The 23982-nt window shown below is 43.1% G+C and overlaps 1 protein-coding gene across 35 annotated transcripts in view; it reads right to left on the reverse strand.

The window, feature by feature from the left end:
* Positions 1-23982, reverse strand: part of ptprdb (protein tyrosine phosphatase receptor type Db) — a 324563-nt gene that overhangs the window by 77276 nt on the left and 223305 nt on the right. For 17 of the 35 annotated variants that reach the window (XM_054751605.2, XM_070553783.1, XM_054751594.2 and 14 more), the window contains exons 7-9: positions 15945-16090; positions 12950-13091; positions 1456-1644 (exon numbers count right to left, since the gene is read on the reverse strand). In XM_054751605.2, coding sequence (XP_054607580.2) covers positions 1456-1644; positions 12950-13091; positions 15945-16090 — 477 coding nt within the window. Of the gene's footprint in view, positions 1-338; positions 348-1455; positions 1645-12949; positions 13092-15944; positions 16091-23982 lie in introns of all 35 variants that reach the window. The other 18 variants (XM_070553781.1, XM_070553779.1, XM_054751602.2 and 15 more) reach the window with 2 other exon arrangements.

A 23982-nucleotide genomic window follows, 5' to 3' on the forward strand; every position in this document is an offset into this window, starting at 1 on the left:
GGGTGCGGAAAATCTGCAGGTGCACAGGTGAGGGTGAGGCCAGCTACCTCTAGGGTGGCAGAGATAAGTGTGTGTGTGTGTGCGTGTTATAGAGCTTGTGTATGCATGTCTATCCATGCCTTTTAACAAGAATGGATTAGAAATAGGTGTAAATGTACATCTGAGCCTCGTATTGTTATTTTGTGCGTCACTGTTAGTAAAATGCATGCCATGCATTTTAATAACACATTGAGTCACAGGTGTAAAGGTGAGCAGTAGCAGCAAGAGTAGCAACAATAGTGAGCAGTAAATAGAAGAGTGGGCAGTGAGGGTGTGGGCCTCGAAACAGAAGCACTTACCAAAGGACTCTGTGGTTAAAAAGATACAAAGAGAAAAGAACAGCATAGACATGGCATTATAATCGGACCATTGGTTACACACATGTGTTGATTTAGTTGAAACATCTTGAAAAAGTACTGGAACTCCACATAACCTCACCGAACACAGTATTAGCATTTAGAATCATTCAAAGGGACTATTTTGTATCCATCATGAATAAGAAACTAAGCTAGTACACTCAATTTCTAACAACGTGGTAGTTCAACTGATTTTTTTGATAGAATACAATAAAAATAACACAATTAGCAAGGGAATTGAGGGGTGTGCTAAATAATCATAATAATAACACAAACAGAAACAAAGAGGTGGTTCTCCACAACGAAGCCAGAAAGTTGGGTCTCCAATCACAAGAGATGGGGAGTTTGGGGTAGAGAGTCGATCCCTGGAGGCAGAGGGGAGGACGGAGCGGGGAGGGACTTTAGGACAAGACACTACTGTGGCTACCAACAGCAACTGGCTGGTTTTCAAAGGAATTTGTGAGTCAATGCGGCTCCTTTAAAAAGAACGTGAATGCAGTTTGAGAAAGTAAATTTCACGATAAAGCAAGAAGGAAAAACAGAAGGTTATTTGAGAGTTTAGTCACAGCAGTGGGATAGACCAGAGGCTATTCCTCATGCTCATGCCACCATCACCTGGGTTTTCTCTATAAGCTGACAGAACACTAATCGTCTAGAATAAAGAAATGTAGCTTCACCGATGGTGCTACAACATGTTTGTTGAGTTTGATTTGTGGACAATTACTCTTCAGCTCTTTGTGATGGTGATATGAACAGGAAGTCCTCAGAGCGTGTGGAGAAAAGTTTGCTTAGACGGGTCTCGAAGAGTTTGCAGGGGTTGGCAACCATTAACAGCCGACTCATAATACAGCAGCAGCAGAGAAAGGCAGCAGAAAAACACAAACGGTGACCATGGCAGGAGGAGGGTGGGAGCCAAAGGGAAGGGGGGATGAGGGTAAGACCAAAGAGACTTTGTAGGAGTTGGAAATAAAAAAGAATGGGTTTGGCTGACAAAATGGAGAGAGTGGGGGGTAAAAGCAAAGTGTGAGGAGAAGAACAAAGGTATAAGGTGAGTGGTCACCTGAGCGGAGCTGCTTGATCCGTCCATTGTTATTGGACGTGTTGACTGGCAGGAAATCCTTGAACCAGGTAATTTCTGGGTCAGGGTTGCCGCTTGCAGCGCAGAGCATGGTGGCGGTCCGTGAACGCTCCACCACTTTGAGCTGGGGGCCCATATCAATGGTGGGAAACCCTGAGGGCAGCTGGTCCTCTGGAAAAGATGAAACAGATGAAACACACAAGTTATCGCAGACATTAACGGCAGTTTTAAAGGCAGACGCTCCAACGCAATTTAAATATTTGAAGCCATGATATTCCGTCAAACACTGAAGATTTAGTTGCTGAATTTATTTCAAACTTTGCCTTTTTGTTTTAGAGATTTGAATTGATTTGAGCCATCAACAGTTTCAAACCGCGCTGGGTGCTTTAGTCCAGATTTAACGGGATTTGCATCAAAGGGGAAATGCACGGGTTTAAATTTATATCTGAATTTTTTTATAGTGTTTGGGACAGGAAGTGACATTTGAAGAACCTGAAATTCAATTCAATTCAATTCAAAAATACTTTATTAATCCCAGAGGGAAATTGATTTGATTGATAAAACTGAGGTCAAACAGAACAAGTACCATTAAAGCTTCAGGCTGCTGCTCTCCGAATAAAACATCAAGTGAAAATCAATTCTCTATTCTGCTGGGAATGTGTGGCAAATGAGCTGCACTTTAAGGAGCTCTGTCCATTTCACACGTCTCCGCGAAGGCTCAGCACCTGCTTAATACCAAATAGGTAAGTCCAATAAAGACATGTCCACCGGGACCTGCTGTCTTTAGGGATGGTAAATCACACGTGAAATCAGAGGCAATTAAATCAAACACGGAGACTCGTTCCACGGTGATGCAGAAAATCAAAGGCAGCGGTTCGACTTTGTTCACCTGAGGGGGAGATTTAAGAGCAGGGAGGGGACAGAGATCGAACGAGTTTGAAGGTCAAAGATGGTGCATGTCAGTCAAAAAGAAAAATAAATACAATACCCAGTGGTACAAGTCTAACCAGTTTTGGAAAACAAATTCATAACCTTTCAAGTCTTTGGGAGAGCAAGTTCAATTCTTTGATTCCCGAGTATTCCACACTAAACTGGATAAAAAGACGGACACAGTAAGGAAAGTGAGGTGTTTATGGAATGAGTGTTCCTGCATGTTTGAGCTGTATTTGATCTAGAAGGCAGTTTATTTTAATCCCTCACATCTCTTTTATTTATTTATTTATTTTTACCCAGAATCCCCCGTGACTTTATCCCTCTCCACCACACACAACCTCATTAATGGGAAATCCTAGCGCTGAACCTCACCAAGGAGGTGCTAATTCTGGTAGTAGCTCATCGAACCTTAGCCGGCGGGTCGTGAGACGCCGGCATCAACGGGAGCGTGTGTGGCCTTTTAACAGCTCCGGTTTCAATCAATCACGACGGCTAACAAATGGAAACATGGGTATAATAACAAACTAAGAAAACAAGACGAGAAGGTGTTTGTGTGTGTGTGTGTGTGTGTGGGGGGGGGGGGGGGAGAAAACGTGCCGACGAAGGGCAAAAGTGCAAGAAAGAGCGGTGGTGGGGAGGGAGACAGACTGGGACAAAAAAGAGCGGCAGAAAGGAAAACAGGAGGGAACAAGAGAAAGAGAAGGAGAAGAAGCACGAGGGACTTATACGGCATAGCAATCCTGATTCTCTCCGCTTTCATAATGCAAACACTTACTTCAAAGCCAGCCCCTTGTAGGCAGCAATAATGCATTCTATTTCATCTACCTGGGGTGGGACGCTGCGCTGAAGACAGCGCTGTTAGAATGCTACTCCCTGAGTTCAGGCATCTCTCTGCCACCTCTCTACAGACATAACCGATGAGAAGGGTGGCAAATATTGATCGGATCTTTTGTAATTTCTAGGCTTGATTACTGCAGCTCTCTCTATGCAGGGTTGTGCAGTCATCACTGCGTCGCCTACAGGTTGTGCAGAACAGCACAGCCAGGTTCCTGACTGGGACCAGGAAACGGGACCACATCAGTCCGGTTCTGGCCTCCTTGCACTGGCTTCCGGTTTGCTATCGTTCACACTTCAGACTCCTCGTCTTTGTTTTTAATTTCTTCCAGGGTGGTGCTCCCCCCTATCTAGCCTCACTCCTGAACAGACATTCCCCATCACGCACTCCTCTGACCAAGGCCTGCTCGTTGTCCCTCGTTCTAGGTGTCGTACTCGCGGGGACCGGGCTTTCTCAGTACTAGCACAGTCACTCTGGAACCAGTTGCCACCCTCATTTAGGCTGTCCCCATCTCTGCCAGTCTTCAAGAGTCGCCTAAAAACACACCTCCTCTGCTTGGCGTTTCCTGAACATGTTTGAATTTGGCCCTCTTTTATGTTGATTTTATCTCACAGTTTTCATTGGTTCACTTTTTCCCTTGTTTTACACATTTGTATTCTACTAGAATGTTTCACCTTTTTTGTAATTTATAATCTGTAATTTGAATTGCTTTTATTTTCTGATTTATTCACTTTCTTTAACTTTGTACTGTTCCATGTTCAGCGCCTTGGGCTTCCTGACAGGGTTGTGGAAGGCGCTTTATAAATAAAGCTTTGATTTGATTTGATCTGATCTTAGAATTCTTGCAAACTCAAACACACACTAAATGTATGTCCATCCTGGTGAAAACTGTCCATACAGGTGCACAGACACTAGCTGATTAGCGGTGATTAGGAACTCATCATTGGTCCCAACAACACAACAACATCACCAGAGTTTGTGCCATAATGCTGCAGCTGTGTGTTGGTGTGTGTGCATGAGACAGTGGGGCTGAACACACACGCACGTACACCTCCTGAGGTCAGGGCAGATGTGCAACCCTACACTCCACTGTTGGCTGAGCCTCACAATCATCACAGCATTTCATTTGGATGTGCTCTTGTTTCACCGTTTCCACTTTAGGCAAAACGGATGATTTCAAAGCTCAAAGAGCAGCCTGGACTCCCAATCATGGGAACTGCTGTGTGAAAACGCCAAGCTCTTTATATATCACTGATAATGTAGTCCACACACAAAGCTGGCAAGGTTTCGTCATCTGCCAGGATGACTACGAGTCAAGTCTGGTCTCTGAGTCACAGGAACAAAGGAAATGTGTTGACCTTTGTATCACAGATATCTGTTTACATCTTCAAACTTGCTTCACTTTTTCATGGCTGACTCGGGGGTCAAATAGGGAAAAAAGTACTATCATAAATATCTTTGTTTAGTTCCAACACAACACTGTTCATTGCAATAATAGTATTTCACTTACAGTGCTCAGCATTAATGAGTACACCCCACTACATTTGTCAGAAAACCTTTAGTTTCCAAGAGATACCACACCAGGGACGGCGTTAGGCCCGGCTACTTGGGCTGAAGCCCCGGATTTTTCTTGATAAGCCCCGGATCTAAATCGCGGAAGTAACATGCAGTACCAAAGTCCAACAGAGAGGGCGCAGCTGGCAGTAGTTTGTATACAGCCTGCCTGAGCTTCCACCAATGAAGAAGAAGAAGCCCTTTAGCGGCCGCTTCTTCTACACTCTGCCTGAAACGCATGAGTGAAGATGGACATAAGGACGTTTTTTAGACCAAAAGTACGGCGACAGAACCCCAGCTCAGGTTTGTGAGTCTTATTTGAAAATATTTGTTGTGCTGCTGGTTTGCCTAAAGTTAGCTCACTATCAGGTAAAGTTGTTGGAGAAAGAAAGGGAATATTTACTATCATCTCACACTAAACACTAACAGGAACAATACTCTGCCCTGAAAATGCTTAATATGTAGCTTCAGATTAAAAATTATGTATGATATATATATGATATATATATATGATGTTGACTAGTGCGTGTCACGTGCGCGCGCGTGTGCGTGTGCACGTGCGTTAAGCCCCGGATCTTCTTCAGTCCTAAATCTGCACCACACAATACTCCCACAAATGTGGACCTTTGATTGCAAACAAGATTTGTTAATTTGCACACAAAAAAGTGATTTTCCTAACAAATCCAGTCAAGCCCATGTTGCTAAAATGAGTACAGCCCAATTATAGTCTTGACTATAGACTGCAAAATTCAAATGAACAGGCATTAAACCACAGGCGAGTCTAATGATTCATTTAAGAGGTGTTCAGCAGACAGGTGACTATAAAAGAGCATTACTTAACGAAGAAAAGTCCTTCCCATTTCATGCTGTCAGTAATGGCTCCGCTCCTTCCGCTTCCTCGGAACCACCATCACACAGGACCTTAGGTGGGAGCCATCCATCAGCTCCCTGATCAAAAAGGCCCAGCAGAGGATGTACTTTCTGCGGCAGTTGAAAAAGGCCAAGCTGCCGGCCCAGATGATGGTGCAGTTTTACACGGCCATCATTGAGTTCATCCTCACCTCCTCCATCGCTGTGTGGTACGCTGGAGCCACGGTGAGGGACAAACATAGACTGCAGCGCATTGTGCGCTCTGCTGAGAAGGTGATTGGCTGCAGCCTTCCATCTCTCCAGGACCTGTACGTCTCCAGGACTTGGGGGCGTGCAGGTCGGATAGCAGCTGACCCTTCTCACCCGGGTCACAGACTTTTTGAGCCGCTTCCCTCAGGCAGGAGGTTACGGTCCATCCGGACCAGAACCTCCCGCCATAAGAACAGCTTCTTTCCATCTGCCGTTAGACTTGTGAACAGCTTATAAACACACAACCATGCTGGTCTTCTGTACTCGACACAACCTCACGTTATCGGCCATGTTACCATTACCTGCCATTTTTTATCGCTGAAAGTTTTATTCTATTTTATTCTATTTTTAATCTTATTATTCATGTTATATGTAGCACATTAGTACCAAAGCAAGTTCCTAGTTTGTGAATTGTTTGTTCACTGACAATGGCAAGAAACCTATTCTGATTCTGATTCTGACATGGAAGAGGAGTGTCACAAAACCAGAGAAAGGAAATAATTTCTTTACACAAGAAGGTGAGGGCTACAAGAAGATCAGCAAAGCTTTACATATCAGTCTAATACTGTAGCAAAGGTCATCCAAAAAGTGATCCAAAAATTAAAGATGGGAGTGCAACCTTCTCGTAGAGACGTCCAGGCCGCCCACGGAAGTTAACATCTCAACAGGATGAGATGATGATGGAATGGGTTGAAGAAAATTGCCATGCAAGTTCACTGCAAGTTTCATGCCAATGACACAACAATAACTAACATGTAAACTAAGTGTTTATATGTTCAAAAGGAGCAGGAAGAAGCAAATGCTTTGATTTTTTCTCCTGCACCTTCTCCTTTTTGTTCAGAAATAGATTCATGAAATAAAAATAATGAAGAAAACATCATTTATACATTAGATTAACATCTTATTTAGTTGCCTTGTCTCTATGTAAACCAATTATAGCTCCATAATGTCCCACTTACAGCTGTACAAAAAATATTTGTGCATTTCTCTTTCCATTTACCCACATATACATACCCACGTAGCAACACTTACCTGGAAAGTCAACACTCACACCTACACATGCCTACAAAACATACTCTAATTGTACATATTTCCACATATTCCTTCCAGCATTCAGATATTTTGACACACATCCAAAATGTGATCTCATCTAGCCTAACTCACTCTTCTTCCCTGTACCTCATGAAAACCATGTCTTTGTACCACGTTTTGAACTCGGTCATGCTTGGACATTGCTTCAACTCCATATGTAATCCATTCCACAAGTTAACTCCTCAAATACAAGCCAGAGGTGGGACCAAGTCACTGCTTTGCAAGTCACAAGTAAGTCACGTCTTTCCAGTCAATTCTCAAGTCAAGTCAAAGTCAAAGACAACCAAGTCGATTCCAAAGTCAATGATGTGGAAGTCCAAGTCAAGTCCAAGTCTTTGACTATGAATTTTCAAGTCATAATTAAGTAATCTGTCCAACTTCAATTTAATGACAATGATAGTAAATAAATTCCAGAAATAAAGCTTCTTAAAACTTCATTTGCTCAAACAAGCAGAAAGTGCTGCTGCATTTAGCCGTACAAGATCAAACCCAGAACCAAGAATGATTTATGATTTTGTCCATGTCGTGCCACTTTTGTGCTAAAAAATCAAATATGCTCAAGTCATCGTTAAGTCAACAGATGCAAGTCGAATCAAGTCGCAAGTCATTGGCGTTCAAGTCCGGGTAAAGTCGTAAGTCTTTATAGATTTTATCAAGTCAAGTCAGAAGTCATTAAAAATAATGACTCGAGTCTGACTCGAGTCCAAGTCATGTGACTCGAGTCCACACCTCTGACAAATACAATGACTTTTTCCTGTTCGGACAAACGGGTGTTTCAAGTTCAGCTCCTCCCTCAGATTATATCGGTTATCTCTCCGTAGAAAGTTTCTTTTTTATATTTCCAGGGAGTTGTTTGTGGATAGCTTTATTCGTTATTTCTGAGATCAAAAAATAAAAGAAGCTTTATTTATTTTGTCCAGGGTACACTGTAGAAAAAAATACAGTAACCTTTTACAACAAGGGCCCCTTAATTAATGTTCCCGATTTTGTTAACCGTTTATTGTTCTTCAGGTTAGGGCAAACGGACAAGGAGGATGTTCTTGGTAATGCATTATTTAATATTCACATTGATATTAAGCAGTTGTTAATTTATTTAATAGTCTATTCATGGTTAATAATGCGCTAAGTAACACTAATAAAGGATCCCTTATTGTAAAGTGTCACCAAAATTACAATTATAGTTGAAGGAAAACCTTTCCTCCACTCTCTTCTGCATCCAAGCTGCCACAAAAAACAAAAACACCAAAAGTAGGGATTAAATGTAGCAAATTAAAAACTGAATTACTATAAATGTTATATAATTTGTTTTATTTTTAAACATAATATTTATATATTAATTAAAATGTTACAATCTTTAATAATAAATGAAGAAATAAAAATGACTCATTTATATGGTTTTTATTCCTGTGTTTTTGAAGGTAAAGTTTTTTTCGTACAATCAATGCTTATGAGGACCTTTTTGATTAAAAAACTTGTTTGTCAGGTGTAAATCTCTCCATAGGCCATAGGTCACATGACTCACCATCTATGACTATGAAACAGATTCTATACTTGCATCATGACAGGAACCTTGCTTTAATCTGATTCATTTATCATCAGTGAACAGAATCCTATGGGTTTTCGAAAATACAGAGCAAAGTGTGCTCCTAGTGAATTTAACGTGCAGTTTTTAGTTTTAAAATGCTGAATAATTTTATATTTTATAGGACAATTGGTAAAACACAATCTCACAGCTACATGCTAATGCACAGCATTGTGCATCCTTAATTGGAATTTAAAAATATGTAAACTAACGGTTTAAAAGTGTTAATGCCTCACCAGATAAGTGTGCATGCCACATCAACAACAACAATAACAGCAATAATAATAATAATAATAATAATAATAATAACAACAGCAACATCACTACTACTACTACTACTACTACTACTACTACTACTAACATCCTGTTCCCATCTGTACCGGGTCGGCCTGGGCCGGGAAGCCCCAGTTGGCCCCAGCCTGGCCCGATTGATTCCACACATTCTTGCCTTAAGCCCATGTGGGCTGATTCTACCCACCAATCAGAGGCTTGCTCTAATGGAAGGTGTGAATTTGCTGTCCGCAGTGGGTGTGTTGGCCCTGGTCGGCTGAAGCAGACCCCCTCGAGAAGAGGGCTGAGAATGAGTCTTGGTTGGCCCGGAAAAATACCAGGCCACCCAGATATGTAATCAACCTACGCTACTCGGCCCGGGCCGACCCGGTACAGGTGGGAATGGCCCATAATAATGCACTGAAAACATATATTTTAGACTGAAGTACTTATCAAACACCCACTTATGTATATGTGAACTTTTACAGAACTTATACTGTGCAATGGGCTTTTAAGCATTTAATCACTCCAAGCTTCATTATTAGTTCAGCCTTTGCCAATCACAGTCATTTACCGTGAGCCAAGATTTCAATTAGTCTGGTTCTAATCATCAGTAATGAAGCCAGCTGACCTTTACAACCAGATCCCTCCTGTCAGGCAGTCAGTCACTAGAGCCGTGCCTTTACAGAGCCACGGGGGACTTTAGGACACATGACTGACACGACTGTGTGTGTCTGAGGGCCCGTGTGCGAATCTGGGTGGGTGCACACGTGTGTATTTGAGTGTGTGTACTTTGTAACTGACATTTAGACTGAGGGACTGTTAGCTGTTCCCAGGTGGCCTCTTATTCATCCACAACACAATGACTCCTCAGAGAAACAGAAAGAGGCTAATCACTACATAAAGAGTGACTGTCTTCCACTGAGGACATGTGTGTGTGTGTGTGTGTGTGTGTGTGTTTGTGTGCGTTATTGCATTTGTGTTTTGAATTTGCGCTTGAGCAGTTATGTTGTTGAAAAAGAAAGAGACAAGCGACGGGTGAATTAGAATTTGCAGAAGAAAAAAAAGAGAGAGAGATTGAGAGAGAGAGAGAGAGAGAGAGAGAGAGAGAGAGCAAAAATAGATGCAAAGACACATGAACAGGAGCACACGCGGGATGCAAACACACAAGTTGAGCATGCCTCCATGCACTTGTGTTTTACAGAGACAGACAAATACGTGCACACCCGTACACATGCAAGGAGAACCACAAGAGACAAGAAAAACTCTAGATGGATGGAGAGGTACAGCGCAGAAGATGCAAAGAGTGGTCTGACGTGAATAATTTAGGGGTTGCTGTGCAGTGGACCCAAGAGCATGTGGAGAGACAGAAGAAGGGATGGAGAAAAGAAGGAATGTGCACAAAAAGAGAAGAATGAAGAGTGAAGAGAATAAGGCTTGCAGGAAACTAAAACATGATGAGAATTGAAAAGTTATACTCCTCGGAGAGATGGGATAGAACGAAAGTAAAAAAAATGTTACAACAGCACGCCTTTTTTTCTCATGAACACTTTCCTGCAAAGACAGGTGATGTGATTATCCACAGCTGAGCAATTTTACTCTCTAAGACACTCGAGCTTCGAACTAGCAGTTCATAATGCCCTCCTAATGGACTACTAACACAAACATCACTATTCGCATTAATGGACTCATGTTTACACTCAATTCTCAATGCAATGAGTCCAGGCTCACAGCTTCAAATTTACATTTAGTGAGGTCAAGATGTAAAGAATGCAACCCTTATGCAAATCAAAACATTTTTCATTAATGCAACCACGTCTAAGACTAAATCCCCATTGTTTACCACCAGAATGATCTGAACATCCAGGTTTCCAAACTCATTGTATTTTGAACAATCCTTAAAGCTGCAATAGCACAATTATAAAACAAATCAACTTAAAACGTTTTTCACGCCTCTTAACGACACTCAAAGGGTTCAAATGAAGGCAGACTGTCTTCTTTGGTTTCTTGAAGATATTTCACTTCTCATCCAAGGAGCTTTGTCAAATCTGACAGGAATATGGGAGAGTCGTGCTTATAATCTGCAGTTGTCAGTTGTATCTTAATGAGCTGAAACTACTTATGAATACCCCCCCCCCCCCCCCGAGGAATTGTTGATGTCATTAAGCCCTATTGTGTTAGAATGGTTGTTTTGATCAGATGCAGGAGGGTGTGACCTAGACCAAAACTGTTGTGGAATTTGTTTAAAGTTGCAATATATATGCTGGACAGGTGAAACCTAAAGCCTCCTCCTCTGTTTAATGTAGGTCTTTCCTGTTTGACCTAGATGGCTTCCTCCAATCCTCTCTCAAACCATCTATCTTCTCTGGCCAGAACGTGTACGTTATCATCTGCAGAGTTTTGACCTGAAGAGGCTGCTCTCCTGTGTTGAGCCATGCTCTAACCCCAACCCTAACCCTATGTAAAGGTCTGAGCAGTCCTCACTGCATAGATGACATCACTAAACTTCAGTTTGGGTGTCTTGTGTTTTGGATGGACCAGTTTCTGTCTGAGGGTGTTGCTCGGTTTAAAATTTCCACGGATGTTGTGTTTGGAGAAGATTCTTCTCAGGCCCTGTCCACACGTAGCCGGGGATCTGCCAAAACGTAGATATTTTTCTACGTTTTGGCCTGTCATCCACACGAAAACGGAGTTTTTTCACACGAAAACGGATCTTTTTAAAAACTCCGGCCAAAGTGAAGATCTGCGTTTTCTCCGTTTTGGGTGTCTGCGTGTGGACAGACAAAACCGGAGTTTTAAGGTCCGCAACGTCACTTTCCGCCACAAAAAAAATGCTGACATCACGTGTGCGACCTGTATTTACACTAGCCAACAGCATGGATGCCCTCAGAGCTGCGCTCGCTTTATCAATCGTCCAAGCGCTTTTTGCTTGTTTGTTTTTGCAAGCGGAATTACTGCTCCTTGCGGAAGACCACAGACGAAGGACGAGGTTAAGAACGGGGGAAGTACTGCCGCCTACAGGTCTGGCATGTCCTTAACAACGTATTTATCCGGGTACGTGTGGACTAGGCCCCAGTTTCTCGGAGACTCCTGCCACGGATGGGATGATGGTGCTGTTGCGCCTGTTGTCCTTTTCTTTGCTAGTTGCTGCTGTAGATTCTTTTCCAGACTTCTTTGTGGATTTCACAAAGGCCAAGCTAGGGTATCCAGTTAGATCATCATCACCCCATATGTGGGAGGAGTCTCCCATGTACAGAGATGGAAGCCACTCTCCTTTAGGTTACCCAACGGTGTAGGATGGTCCTCTGAGAAGCACTGAGCAGAGTATAACAGACAAATCTGCAGTCCTTTCAATTAAAGTGCTCACCTCATGTTGAAAACTGCAAGTTGATTTGAAATTGTAGAACTAAGGTATTGATAAAGTATCCGATGTGCTCCCTCAAATATTTTCATGAACATGGTTCTTTCTGCTGAGAGTGAAGAAAATTCATGAATGGCTTTGCATATTTTCCATGCTCAGATGACTGGCGGGTTCTCTCCAGCACTGGCAGGTCTGTCTCCAGTTATTCTCCTTTTAAAAAGCCAAACAGGTACATAGCTGTCTGCCATCTGTCCCACCTCTCTTCTTCCGGTCAAATCTGCGCTGGTAAACATGCTGTGATAGCATTTGAAATTCAAAGCAGGATTGACCCAGAAGTAATTCCTTTTCACTTTCTTTTAAAAGCCTTCTTGCTTCACTTTTATCGAGTTAAAAAGGCTAGAGGCTGAGATTTAGCTATCACTGCCAGAAGGGATTTAGAAAAACATCTCAAGCTTCTTTTTAAATTACCAACAACTCAATATTTTAGTGAAGTGCATTTATCTACTTGTGTATGACTCGTCTTATCTCGTCATCTAGAATCTTCTGGAGCTGGTCCGTAAATGGCAACATGAAACTCACGAAATGGGGGTGGGGGTGGGGGTGGGGGGGGGGCATGGCTGAGAGAGGACTTGATTGTTTTGATGCATTTACTGCAGTACCCAAATATGACCACAGGATGTCTTTCTTACTTCATGCACCTTTGAAGTTCACCCCAGCAAAGTATACAGACCTCGTAAGACGGTGAGTCTAGTCGACGCAGTGATCTCTCCCGCTGAGTTCGAAGCGTGACATTCATAAATGGCTTCGTCTCTGGGAGTCCTCAGAGGCTGGATCCTCAGAACCGAACCGGATCCGTCGTCAAACTCTATTACCTGTTAATGAAACCAAGAGCATTTCAAATGTTTACTTTTATTAAAATGATGGCAGGATTCAGATGTCTAAAAGGAGACAGATGACAAATAATTTTCAGAAAACATCTTTTTATGCCACTTTTCTAGTTCGAGGATGATTCAACATGTTTGGTGAATGAAAGCATACTTTGAGAATTCTGAGTAAAGCACTCAAGTGAATGACTTTTTCCAGTTGGATATGGAAGGTAATTATTTAGGATAAATAAAACCAATGTTTTTATACTGACGCATTATTACGTCTGCTCTTGCATAAGCTTAACATGCACATGTAATCGATCAGGCCTCCATATTGTGAGAAAGTTTCTCTCTGACTAAAATGCAATAAAACAGTCCTACATGTCTTGCCTGACAGGGCTGCAGTGAAGATCATACAGTAGCCTGAGCTCATATATTTTTGGGTTAAAAATAAAATACCACCTTGAATGATTTAGTCACAAACAGGAAAACAGACAGATGAACTAAAACCTGGGAGGAAAGTCCACTTATTAAAGTGGAGAGGCATCTTGGGTTCAGGATGAAACTGGCAGAGCAGGATGGAGGCGGATTCACCGTCTCCATCACACAGTGACTCACAATGCGGGGAAATAAATCCAAGGTTAGAGCCTTCAGGAAACAAATAAGGTTGATGGTGTAGAAATACCACACACTGTAGCCCCGGTCATTATCGGACATATTAAAAGGGGCGGAGCATGTGGCATTACAAACACCTGTGTGACATTTACTTTTGCTTTCATACACAAATTGTTTGTGATGATAAATAAATAAAAGACAACCAAAAGCAGATTTCATTACATAAACCTCTCAGTGTGGACACAGATTTACTGATTAAGGTAAAGAAATACTAAAGAGGTTTTAACACTTTCAGCTTTTGCTTTCAAACTGGTTTCAGTGGCTCTTGAGTCCTCTGTAGCCCTCTGCTGGCCAGAAGCTGCACTTTACAGTTCAGTGGTTCTGGTAGGAACACCGTTTTTGTGTCCTTGGGCCAGAAACTTAACCCACAATGCCAGCTGGTGGTGGCTGGAGAGACCAGTGGTACCAGTATTCAGCAGCCTCACCTATGTCAGTGTGCCCCAGGTAAGCTGTGGCTACATTGTAGCTCATCACCACCAAGGTGTGAATGGATGAATGACTGTTTGTGTTATAAAGTGCCTTGGGGGGGTCAAAGAACCCTGGAAGGTGCTATATTAAATACAGGCCATTTACCACTTAGTGAGAGGTCTTTACCTGCTTTACGGCAATAGATGTGTAATGTGCTGGTAGCTAAAACAAGGCCAGCAGTTAGCCTTTTCAGTTTGCCAAGCATCAATAAAAAGCACAAAAAGAAGAAAAAAGGGCAGAAGAAGAAGAAGCATTTTGCTATTTTGTGTGTGAGAGTCAACATCGGCACGGCCTACACTCATCTGAGGGAGCTAAGGCTATGAAATCACAGACTGATAGTGACCTGGCTTTGTTGCTACTGGACTTGTAAGTAATATTTCTGTCCAACAGTGTGGATGTTTTTACTTTGTGGCTTATTTTGTGGGAGCTCAATGCTCAGAAGACAGTGGAGATGATTGTGGACTTCAGGAAAGTCACAGCCCCATCTCTCCCCCTCGTCCTGACGGACACCCCCGTCACCACTGTGGACTTCTTCCTCGGAACCACCATCACACATGACCTTAGGTGGGAGCCATCCATCAGCTCCCTGCTCAAAAAGGCCCAGCAGAGGATGTACTTTCTGCGGCAGTTGAAAAAGGCCAAGCTGCCGGCCCAGATGATGGTGCAGTTTTACACGGCCATCATTGAGTCCATCCTCACCTCCTCCATCGGTGTGTGGTACGCTGGAGCCACGGTGAGGGACAAACATAGACTGCAGCGCATTGTGCGCTCTGCTGAGAAGGTGATTGGCTGCAGCCTTCCATCTCTCCAGGACCTGTACGTCTCCAGAACTCGGGGGCGTGCAGGTCGAATAGCAGCTGACCCTTCGCACCCGGGTCACAGACTTTTTGAGCCGCTTCCCTCAGGCAGGAGGTTACGGTCCATCTGGACCAGAACCTCCCGCCATAAGAACAGCTTCTTTCCATCTGCCGTTAGACTTACGAATAGATTATAAACACACAACCATGCTGGTCTTCTGTACTCGACACAACGTCACGTTATCGGCCATGTTACCATTACCTGCCATTTTTTATCGCTGAAAGTTTTATTCTAGTTTTTTTATTATATTTTATTCTATTTTTAATCTTATTATTCATGTTATATGTAGCACATTAGTACCGAAGCAAGTTCCTAGTTTGTGAATTGTTTGTTCACTGACAATGGCAATAAACCTATTCCGATTCTGATTCTGATTTAGTATCAGTTGGCTAGTGTTAGCGTTAGCTTATTGCTAGCGCTAGCTACAGCAGGCTGCGGCAGGGTTGTTTATGACAGATGCAATTCTGCTTTCAACTAGTAAGAAACTTCTTTATTGTTGCTTTAAACAGATATAAATAGTAACATGATTGCTGAATCTTTATATGTGTACAACGTCAGTGTTGTGGACACAAAGTTCCAAGAAAATATACAGATTTTCTAATTGAATTATATTGGCATATTTTACATGTAAATATACCAATTCGGTTATTTTATTTTACATGTGGCAGGGTCATGTGGGAAGTACAAGTTAATTGTAAGGTGGGATCTTGTGACCATTTTGCGAATTTTCTTCTGTCGATTCGTTAAATAAAGCCCATTAGTCATGATTTTCAACTCAGTTTCAACTGTAAACCGCTAAACAACCAATGAGCTTCCAGCAACCATGACTGTTGTTTGGATATTAGTCTCACAGTGTACCTCAAATCTCTGGTTGCTGACTTTTTTGCCTTTTTTATTCCAGACGATCTTGGGTTGTGGATCCCCCGAGGCCTGGCAAACAAAGGAGGCCACGCCTCCCTGCACACCTGTCTGGTTTTCTGGGATGCGGGTGAATTTTGGTGGTGCTGTGTGGAGAAGTAGATGCACAAGTCAAACACCAGCAAGACATGTCTACAATTAAAAACCATTCAAATGACAATTAAAAAAATTGTCACAGTTTAACACACACACACACACACACACACACACACACACACACACACACACACACACACACACACACACACACACACACACACACACCAAATACATAACATAATAGGTAGCGTTATGGTAGATGCACGTTTCTTCTGAAGTTTAAATAAAGCCATGTACAATATTTTCTGAATGACACCATTGTTTTTTAGCCTGCTTGCTCCACATCCTGGAGTATTTGCGCACCTACAGGACATTTGAGTGTAGACACACAGGTAGGTGGCATTCTTTCTGTGTGTGACTCTTCTTTGCTTTATGTTTGTGCACACTCCATCACGTATTTCCCTCTGTCCCTGTATCACCAAAGAAGCTTAATATTTCTGTGCCATGAAGGATTTATAAAGACTTACTTCTGACATGACCACTAAAGCCCCTCATTCTGGGGACGCCAACAATATCATAACCCGGCCTCCGCTGGATTGTGACATCACAACATCAAAAAGATTCGACACGTCAGTCACAGCACGTCACCACCAGCTTGCCTAATGGCATTCCAGCCAAACCAGAAAATCCCTACTTAAGGGCTTACCACCAACCACCCTGACAAAGGGAGAGAAATTGCTTTTTGCTGTTTAAAAAGAGGGAGTGAGAAGGGGAGGAAAGCTAAGCAGGAGAGAAAAATAAAGAGTAACGACAAATTAGAAGAAGAGCAACACAGGAAAATGAGCAGGAGAGAGAGAGAGAGAGAGAGAGAGAGAGAGAGAGAGAGAGAGAAAGAGAGAGATCCAGATGTGAAGGATGAGAGAAATAGGATGAGAAACTAACATAACCAAATCTGAGTCAGATTAAACAGAAAGCTCACGTTGGTTTTAGACCAGACATCAGAACACCCATAAGAATTCATTCCATCCATCCATCCATCCACAAACCCACCAATCCATCCATCCATCCATCCATCCATACATACATACATGCATCTGTACATCCATCCATGCATTCATCCATCCACATATCCATCCATCCATCCATCCATCCACAAACTCACCAATCCATCCATCCATCCATCCATCCATCCATCCATCCATCCATCCATCCATCCATCCATCCATCCATCCATCCATCCATCCACAAACCCACCGATCCATCCATCCATCCATCCATCCATCCATCCATCCATACATACATACATACATGCATCTGTACATCCATCCATGCATTCATCCATCCACATATCCATCCATCCATCCATCCATCCACAAACTCACCAATCCATCCATCCATCCATCCATCCATCCATCCACAAACCCACCGATCCATCCATCCATCCATCCATCCATCCATCCATCCATCCACAAACCCACCGATCCATCCATCCATCCATCCATCCACAAACCCACCGATACATCCATCCATCCATCCATCCATCCATCCACAAACCCACCGATCCATCCATCCATCCATCCATCCATCCATCCATCCACAAACCCACCGATCCATCCATCCATCCATCCATCCATCCATCCATCCATCCATCCATCCACAAACCCACCGATCCATGCATTTATCTATCCAATCACCCACAGATCCATTAATCCATTCACAAACCCATCCACCCAATATTATCTTCTGTTTATCCAAGGTCAGGTTGAGTTTCCAGGTCGTCATCCAGCTCCCTGGTGCTATTTCCCCACCTCTTCCTGGGGGTCCTATGGCATTCCCAAGTCAGACAGGATTTATAATCCCTCTAATGAGTATGAGATCTGGACCATAGATGATAGTTGGAACGTAGATGGACCAATAAATTCAGAGTTCCAGTTCAGCTCCTTCTTCACTGTAACAGACGAGAGCAGCTCCCCCATTATTGTGGACAAAACCGTTAGTCCACTTCTCACTTCACAAAAATAAACAATAATGAACAAGAGTCTGCCTCTAGACCTGCAGAAAGATAAAGAATAGAAAAAAAGGACGCACAACAATACAACAAGATCAAGCTATCACTGCGTCAGCCTGATGAAGAAATATATAATCAACATTGTTTAACTGAACAATCACACGATAATAAATCTTAGTGCATTAAGTGCCCACCATAGTCTTAAGACCTGTGTTGAATGTGCCCAAACCCATACTTTTGAGAGCACCATGTGAGCACCTGTGTGCGTACACGCGCTTGTTTATGTAAGGTTTATCTACAGGAGCGTCCAACAGAGAGTGTGAGGGACCACAGATCTGCCCCCCAAAGATGTGTAGGAGATGGAGGGAGCTCCAAGTCCCAGAGATCCAGGCGCTGCCCCAGAACTCAGGAACCCCAAGGAGACTGCAACCAGAAAGGCCCCCCCGCCCCCCTCGAGAGGTGCAGAGGATCACCCCGGGGGGGGGGGGGGGGGGGGGGGGGGCACAACCAGCAGCCGGCAGAGTCCCGGGAGATATCAGCTGCAAGCCCGAAGGCCCGCCCGCAGCCTCCCACCCCCTAGCCGGCCGAGCCCGGGACCCAGCGATCTCTTTTGTTTCTGGACATTTTCTAATTGATCTAGCAGGAAAAAAATAATACTTTGCAGATTAACAGATGAGGAAGTATAATGTTTCCTTGAAGCCCTGTTGTGTTGAACATGCACAGACAAGCTTCTTCTGCATGAAATTACAGTATAAGTGTGTGTGTGTGTGTGTGTGTGTGTGTGTGTGTGTGTGTGCCCGTTGGAGTGAGGCAGAAAGGCTGAGGGAAAGAAAAAGAATGAGGAGCGAGGGAATCTCTCTCTTAATCCTCTTACTAATCTCTCCCCGACAAAACAAATGAAAAGTGTAAAGCCAGCAGAGCCATGCTAACAGGCTTGCTAGATCTTTCAATTGCTTTTTTTTATCTCTCCATTCTCTTTATCTCTCCAGCCCTTTCACACATCTCCTGTTTTACTCTCCAAAGTTCTCCGTCTTCTACTTTGCCCCTTTATCCCCTAATTCTTTGTCATCTGATAACTTCTTCCTCCTGTTTTGCAGCGGCTCTCTACTCTACCTTTGTTTTTTCTTCTCCTCCTCCTTGTTGCTCATTCCCCATCTCCTCCTTCCATCTCTGGGGTGTTACATAAGTCTTCCTGTCACATTCACTGACTTTATGAAGGGGGATGTGGGTGGTGAGAAGGGGTTCAACCGTATGCTCCATACTTCTCTTTCTTCTCCTAAATATCTTTCCTCCCCTCCCGTTAGCAGCCGTCCTGCTTACCCTCATCGTTATGATTCCCTCCCTTTTCTCCATTTCTTTCACCCCACTGCCTCTTCTCTGAATTAATCCGCTCTGTTCTCCTTCTGCTTTCCTCATTTTTTTCCCTTTACTCCCTCTGGATGTCCTAAATGTTTGGTCTTCTGCTCTGATCATCAGAGATTTTTTGATTGTGCAGCTTGGTAGGATTAAATTCTGGCAATTGGGTCAAAGGACAATGGGCTAAAGATAAAAAAAATACAACACAGGGAGAAAATGAACTTTTAAGTTTGTCATTTTATAGCTGTAAAATAAAACAGATGTCACACTTGGAAGATAGTTTTCAGCATTTGTGCTTTCAGCTCCTAGTCTCCTACTCCTAAAAGATGATTTAGTACTGAAGTGAGGAGATGCTGCTAAGAGGTCCACGGAGAGAGATTGGAAAGGAGGGTGGCCTACATAAACGTCATTATGATGTGATCTACTCAACAGATGGCAGGGATTACACAGCCAGCTCCTATCTCAGCGCAACTTTCGAGTTTTGTCCGAAGGTGTGTGACAGTGAGGGGAAAACCCATTTCCGTAGTTTTTTTTAAGCTCCAAAAAGCACCAGGCATGCCCTTAGAAAGCCCAAAAATCAGGGTTGCTGACGCAACCGCACAGCTAAAAAGTGATCCTAATCCCTACATGACGTTTGTCCACAAGAAGGAACGTCATATCCTTAAATGAACTGTGATTGTCTGATGGACAAGTCACTGTATTGGATCTCTGATGAGACAAACTGCGAGACTAAAAGAGACTAATGATAGGAGGAGACTACAGGGACATGCTGCTGCTGCCAGATGGTGTCTGAACTGAGAGGGATACTCCAAAGAAGTTCAAGTTTGTAAGAACAGCTGTTAGCACAAGCCCTCAGGGAGAAGGATTTATGTTCACAACGAGTCAAAAATGGAAAACTGTGCAAACCTTTGACGGCGAAGTCAGAAAAACTAACTGTTCAAGTAGGAAAGATACAAGTCAGATGTGTTTTGAGTAGTTCAATCACTCAAACATGCTGACTCACTCCTATAGGAACAATATGGAGTCTGCAATTGACCACACAAATCATCAGAACCTGCAACCTTCTTCCTGGGGGGCAACAATACTACCGACTGCACCACCCTGCAGCCACAACAGTAATGCTTTGTCTATTAGTGCTGGGTAATAATGTGCCTGTCATGATTAGTGAACTATTTCATAACGCATGGAACTTTATAATAAAATTCTCCAAAAGTAATTTTCTGATGTACATCTAGAATTCACTAACTTGACCCCATTCAAGATGGCCGCCACAGCTAACTGATATTATCAAACCGAAAAAAAAAAAAAATGGATTCAACTTTGTTAATAGGGAGCCTAAATCACGCCCATCTACTTCTGGACCATGGGTCCCCGGAAGAACGAAATAATGAATGCAAGTCAACGTGTCACAAACTCCTCCTGCTGACCACTCCTATGGACACAACTGGCAGGTTACTACACTTCCCAGCATTCCCATCACCAGCGCGGCTCGTCGACGCCATCACGCCGACTCTTGCTCATTCATCACTCAGTCATCATTCCTATCAGACATCGACCCGAGTTCTCAGGCTTACCAGCCCTCAAACCAGGAAAGGGATCTTCCCACGCTGTCTACTACCAGTAAGTCAGCTTCCTTTTCTATTCGGATCTGCTGCTCAATCTCGGCTCTCTCCGAGCGCTGCGCCGCCGTTCCCAGATCAACGCCGCGTGCTCTGTTTAACCCAGCGCTAGCCACTCCGCGTCTGGGTCACGCAGTTACGCTACAAGCAACCTCCGCTACACTTCAGCTCAGCCACTCGAACCTGACGCAACGGGACTAAAAACACTTTTTTCTTATTCGGCTTGATTTGTGCCATGGATTTCACATATGATGTCTGTGAATGTTAAAGACGCTTTTGATCCCAAACACGTGCTTATTTTCAAATGGGGGAACACTATTTTATGTTTTGTGTGAAAATGCGTCCAGGACTACAAATGTGCTTCACAAAAGTGACGTCGTTGAACCAGACACTAAGAAAATAGCGGGAAAATAGCTGTAAGTTCAGCGAAATTCAAATCCTTCCTTCAGGAGGGAAGAACCACCATAAATCTGGCCATGTGGTAAGTGGCAGCCACTCTAGGGGAGAGAAGAATGTGTGACGTGATGTGAATGTGACGCGCCTATGTAGTCATGCTAATTACGAACTTTTACAAGCTGAGAAATCTCAGATTACATGACAGGTATTAGTTTTCATTGAAATTGCAGTCCAGCATATGTGCGATCCAAGGCGTCAGGCAAAGTGGATTGGAAAAGAACGTTTTTAGCCCAGTTGACTTGCATTCATTTTTTCGTTCTTTCGGGGACCCGTGAGCCGACAGGAAAGTGAGTGAGGAGACTTAAGCTCCCTTTTTGACAGATCTTACATGATCACTCATATGTGATGCGTTTTGTTTTAGAATTGATTCAAATCACAAATCTTCAACTTAAGATGATGTTAGCTTAAATCTCACAGGAAGCACAAGAAGGCTAACATGCTAACTTGCTAACTGCAGCCAGGACTGGAACCTGCAACCTCCTCGCTGCAGGGCAAACTGTTATCAACCGTGCCACCATGCAACCCCATAATTAAAATTAAATTAGCTGCGTTTTCATGTGGCAAATTTCCTCAATCCGATTGAAATCTTGGTTGATCGGAATTTCCGAATCTCTGTTCACATGGACACGAACTGAAATGATCCGATCATGCCGTGCGTACATACGCACCAAGCATTTAATCCGATTAAATAGGTTGAGCATGCGCAGAGTTGCCTTTGCCGAAAGAAAAATTGTAAACAAACGCCATGAAACGAAAAGAAAAATGTAAAAACAGAAATAACTATTCTTCCTGCTTTCCTGATCTATTTATTCAATTTAATATTTTTATTTAGCTCATAGAAGTGACGTTTTCTTCAGTGAATAACTGCACATATATGCTTTGCTGCATTTTATTGTTGATTAAAATAAGGGAGGGTTATGTCTGCCTCTTGATCAGCTGGTCCGCGGGTCTGAATTGACAGCTGTTGCGCTGCGCTGCGGCACAGAGCGGGGGTGGGGGGGTGGGGGGGTTAGCCTCATGTTTTATTACTGAGCTCTGTTGTGGCTTATTATTAATAACATGTGACGATCAGCTGAAACTGTTGAGAAAAATTTGTTCAAACAAAATAACAGAAGATGTTCAGAAAGTTTAGAAGCCTGTGTTCATCATTAACGAACCACATCTCAGGTCATCTGCGTTTACGTGCTTCTAACACGGACTTTACTGTCGTCCAGAGTGTTTAACCGAGGACGTTTTCCTACCCAACATCAGACTCCAATCAGGTCTGTAAAACCCAGATTATCCTGTCTTCTTTACAAGCACGTCTCCATCACCTGCTGCAGAAGCTGCTGCGTTCAAAGCTGACAGAAACGGGGATCCGTGCGCTGCAACCCCCGCGATAAACCTGCGTATTTCCAGTACAGATTTGAACATGTTTGTCGAATGATTTGTGCAATAATCAGATTTTTATTTTACTTCCACAAAATGCAAGTTCTGAATTAAATATTACTGAAACGGGGACGGCTTGTCGTCGGATTTAAAAGCCACCGCTCGTTAATTACACCGTCATTTTTGAAGTCAGGCAGTCCAAATGACAGCGGAGAGGCCCGCTGGCTGTTGCACACATGCGCAGTGGGCATTATTTTACCCCAACAATCCGAATGGCTGTGTACATGCACGTCAATCGGAATGAAGAACGGAATAAACCACCTCTCTCAATCGGATTGAAATTTCAATCCGATCGGGCCGAATCGGATCAGAATATTCCGATTGACATGTTTACATGCAGAATTTTCAATCTGAATGGGCATTCAATCCGATTAAATATGCGCATGTAAACGTGGCTAGTGATACATTTGATCGTTTATATACACATTCTTTTATCAAGGAATGTTAGCCCTTATGTTTTATAGAAGCTGTTAATGAATAAAGTTTAGTACATAAACAATCAAATATATCAATTTAATTTTAATTATGGGGTTGCATGGTGGCACGGTTGATAACAGTTTGCCTTGCGGCCAGGAGGTTGCAGGTTCCAGTCCTGGCTGCAGATAGCAAGTTAGCATGTTCTTCTTCTGTATGAGAGTGTTGTCTCTGGGTGCTCCGGTTTCCTCCCACAGGCCAAAAACTTCCATGTTAGGCTGACTGGAGGCTTGAATTTGTCCCTTCGGTGTGAGTGACCTGTCCTGGGTGACCCCACCTCCACTGATGACTACTGGAAAAAGACACTAGCTCTCTACGACCCTAGTGAGGAAAAGCGACGAGGGCGATGAGTGAGTGATGAGCAATAATTACTTTGTTCTATATTTCGTTCATTGATTAAAAAACACACCAGAGAGTTGTTTTGGCGCTGTCAGCTAAACTATCAAGATGTAGTGTTAAACTCTGTGTCCTAAGGCTTTATCATGTGTGCCCTAATCACTTACCATAGCTGGTCTGATACTAACAAATAGCAGAAAGCAGAAAGACCTTTTGGAACTAACCAAATCAAACAAAAAGCTGCAGCCTCAGCTGCCCAAAA

The sequence above is a fragment of the Nothobranchius furzeri genome, chromosome 7 (assembly GCF_043380555.1).
Source record: "Nothobranchius furzeri strain GRZ-AD chromosome 7, NfurGRZ-RIMD1, whole genome shotgun sequence".
Taxonomy (NCBI): domain Eukaryota; kingdom Metazoa; phylum Chordata; class Actinopteri; order Cyprinodontiformes; family Nothobranchiidae; genus Nothobranchius; species Nothobranchius furzeri.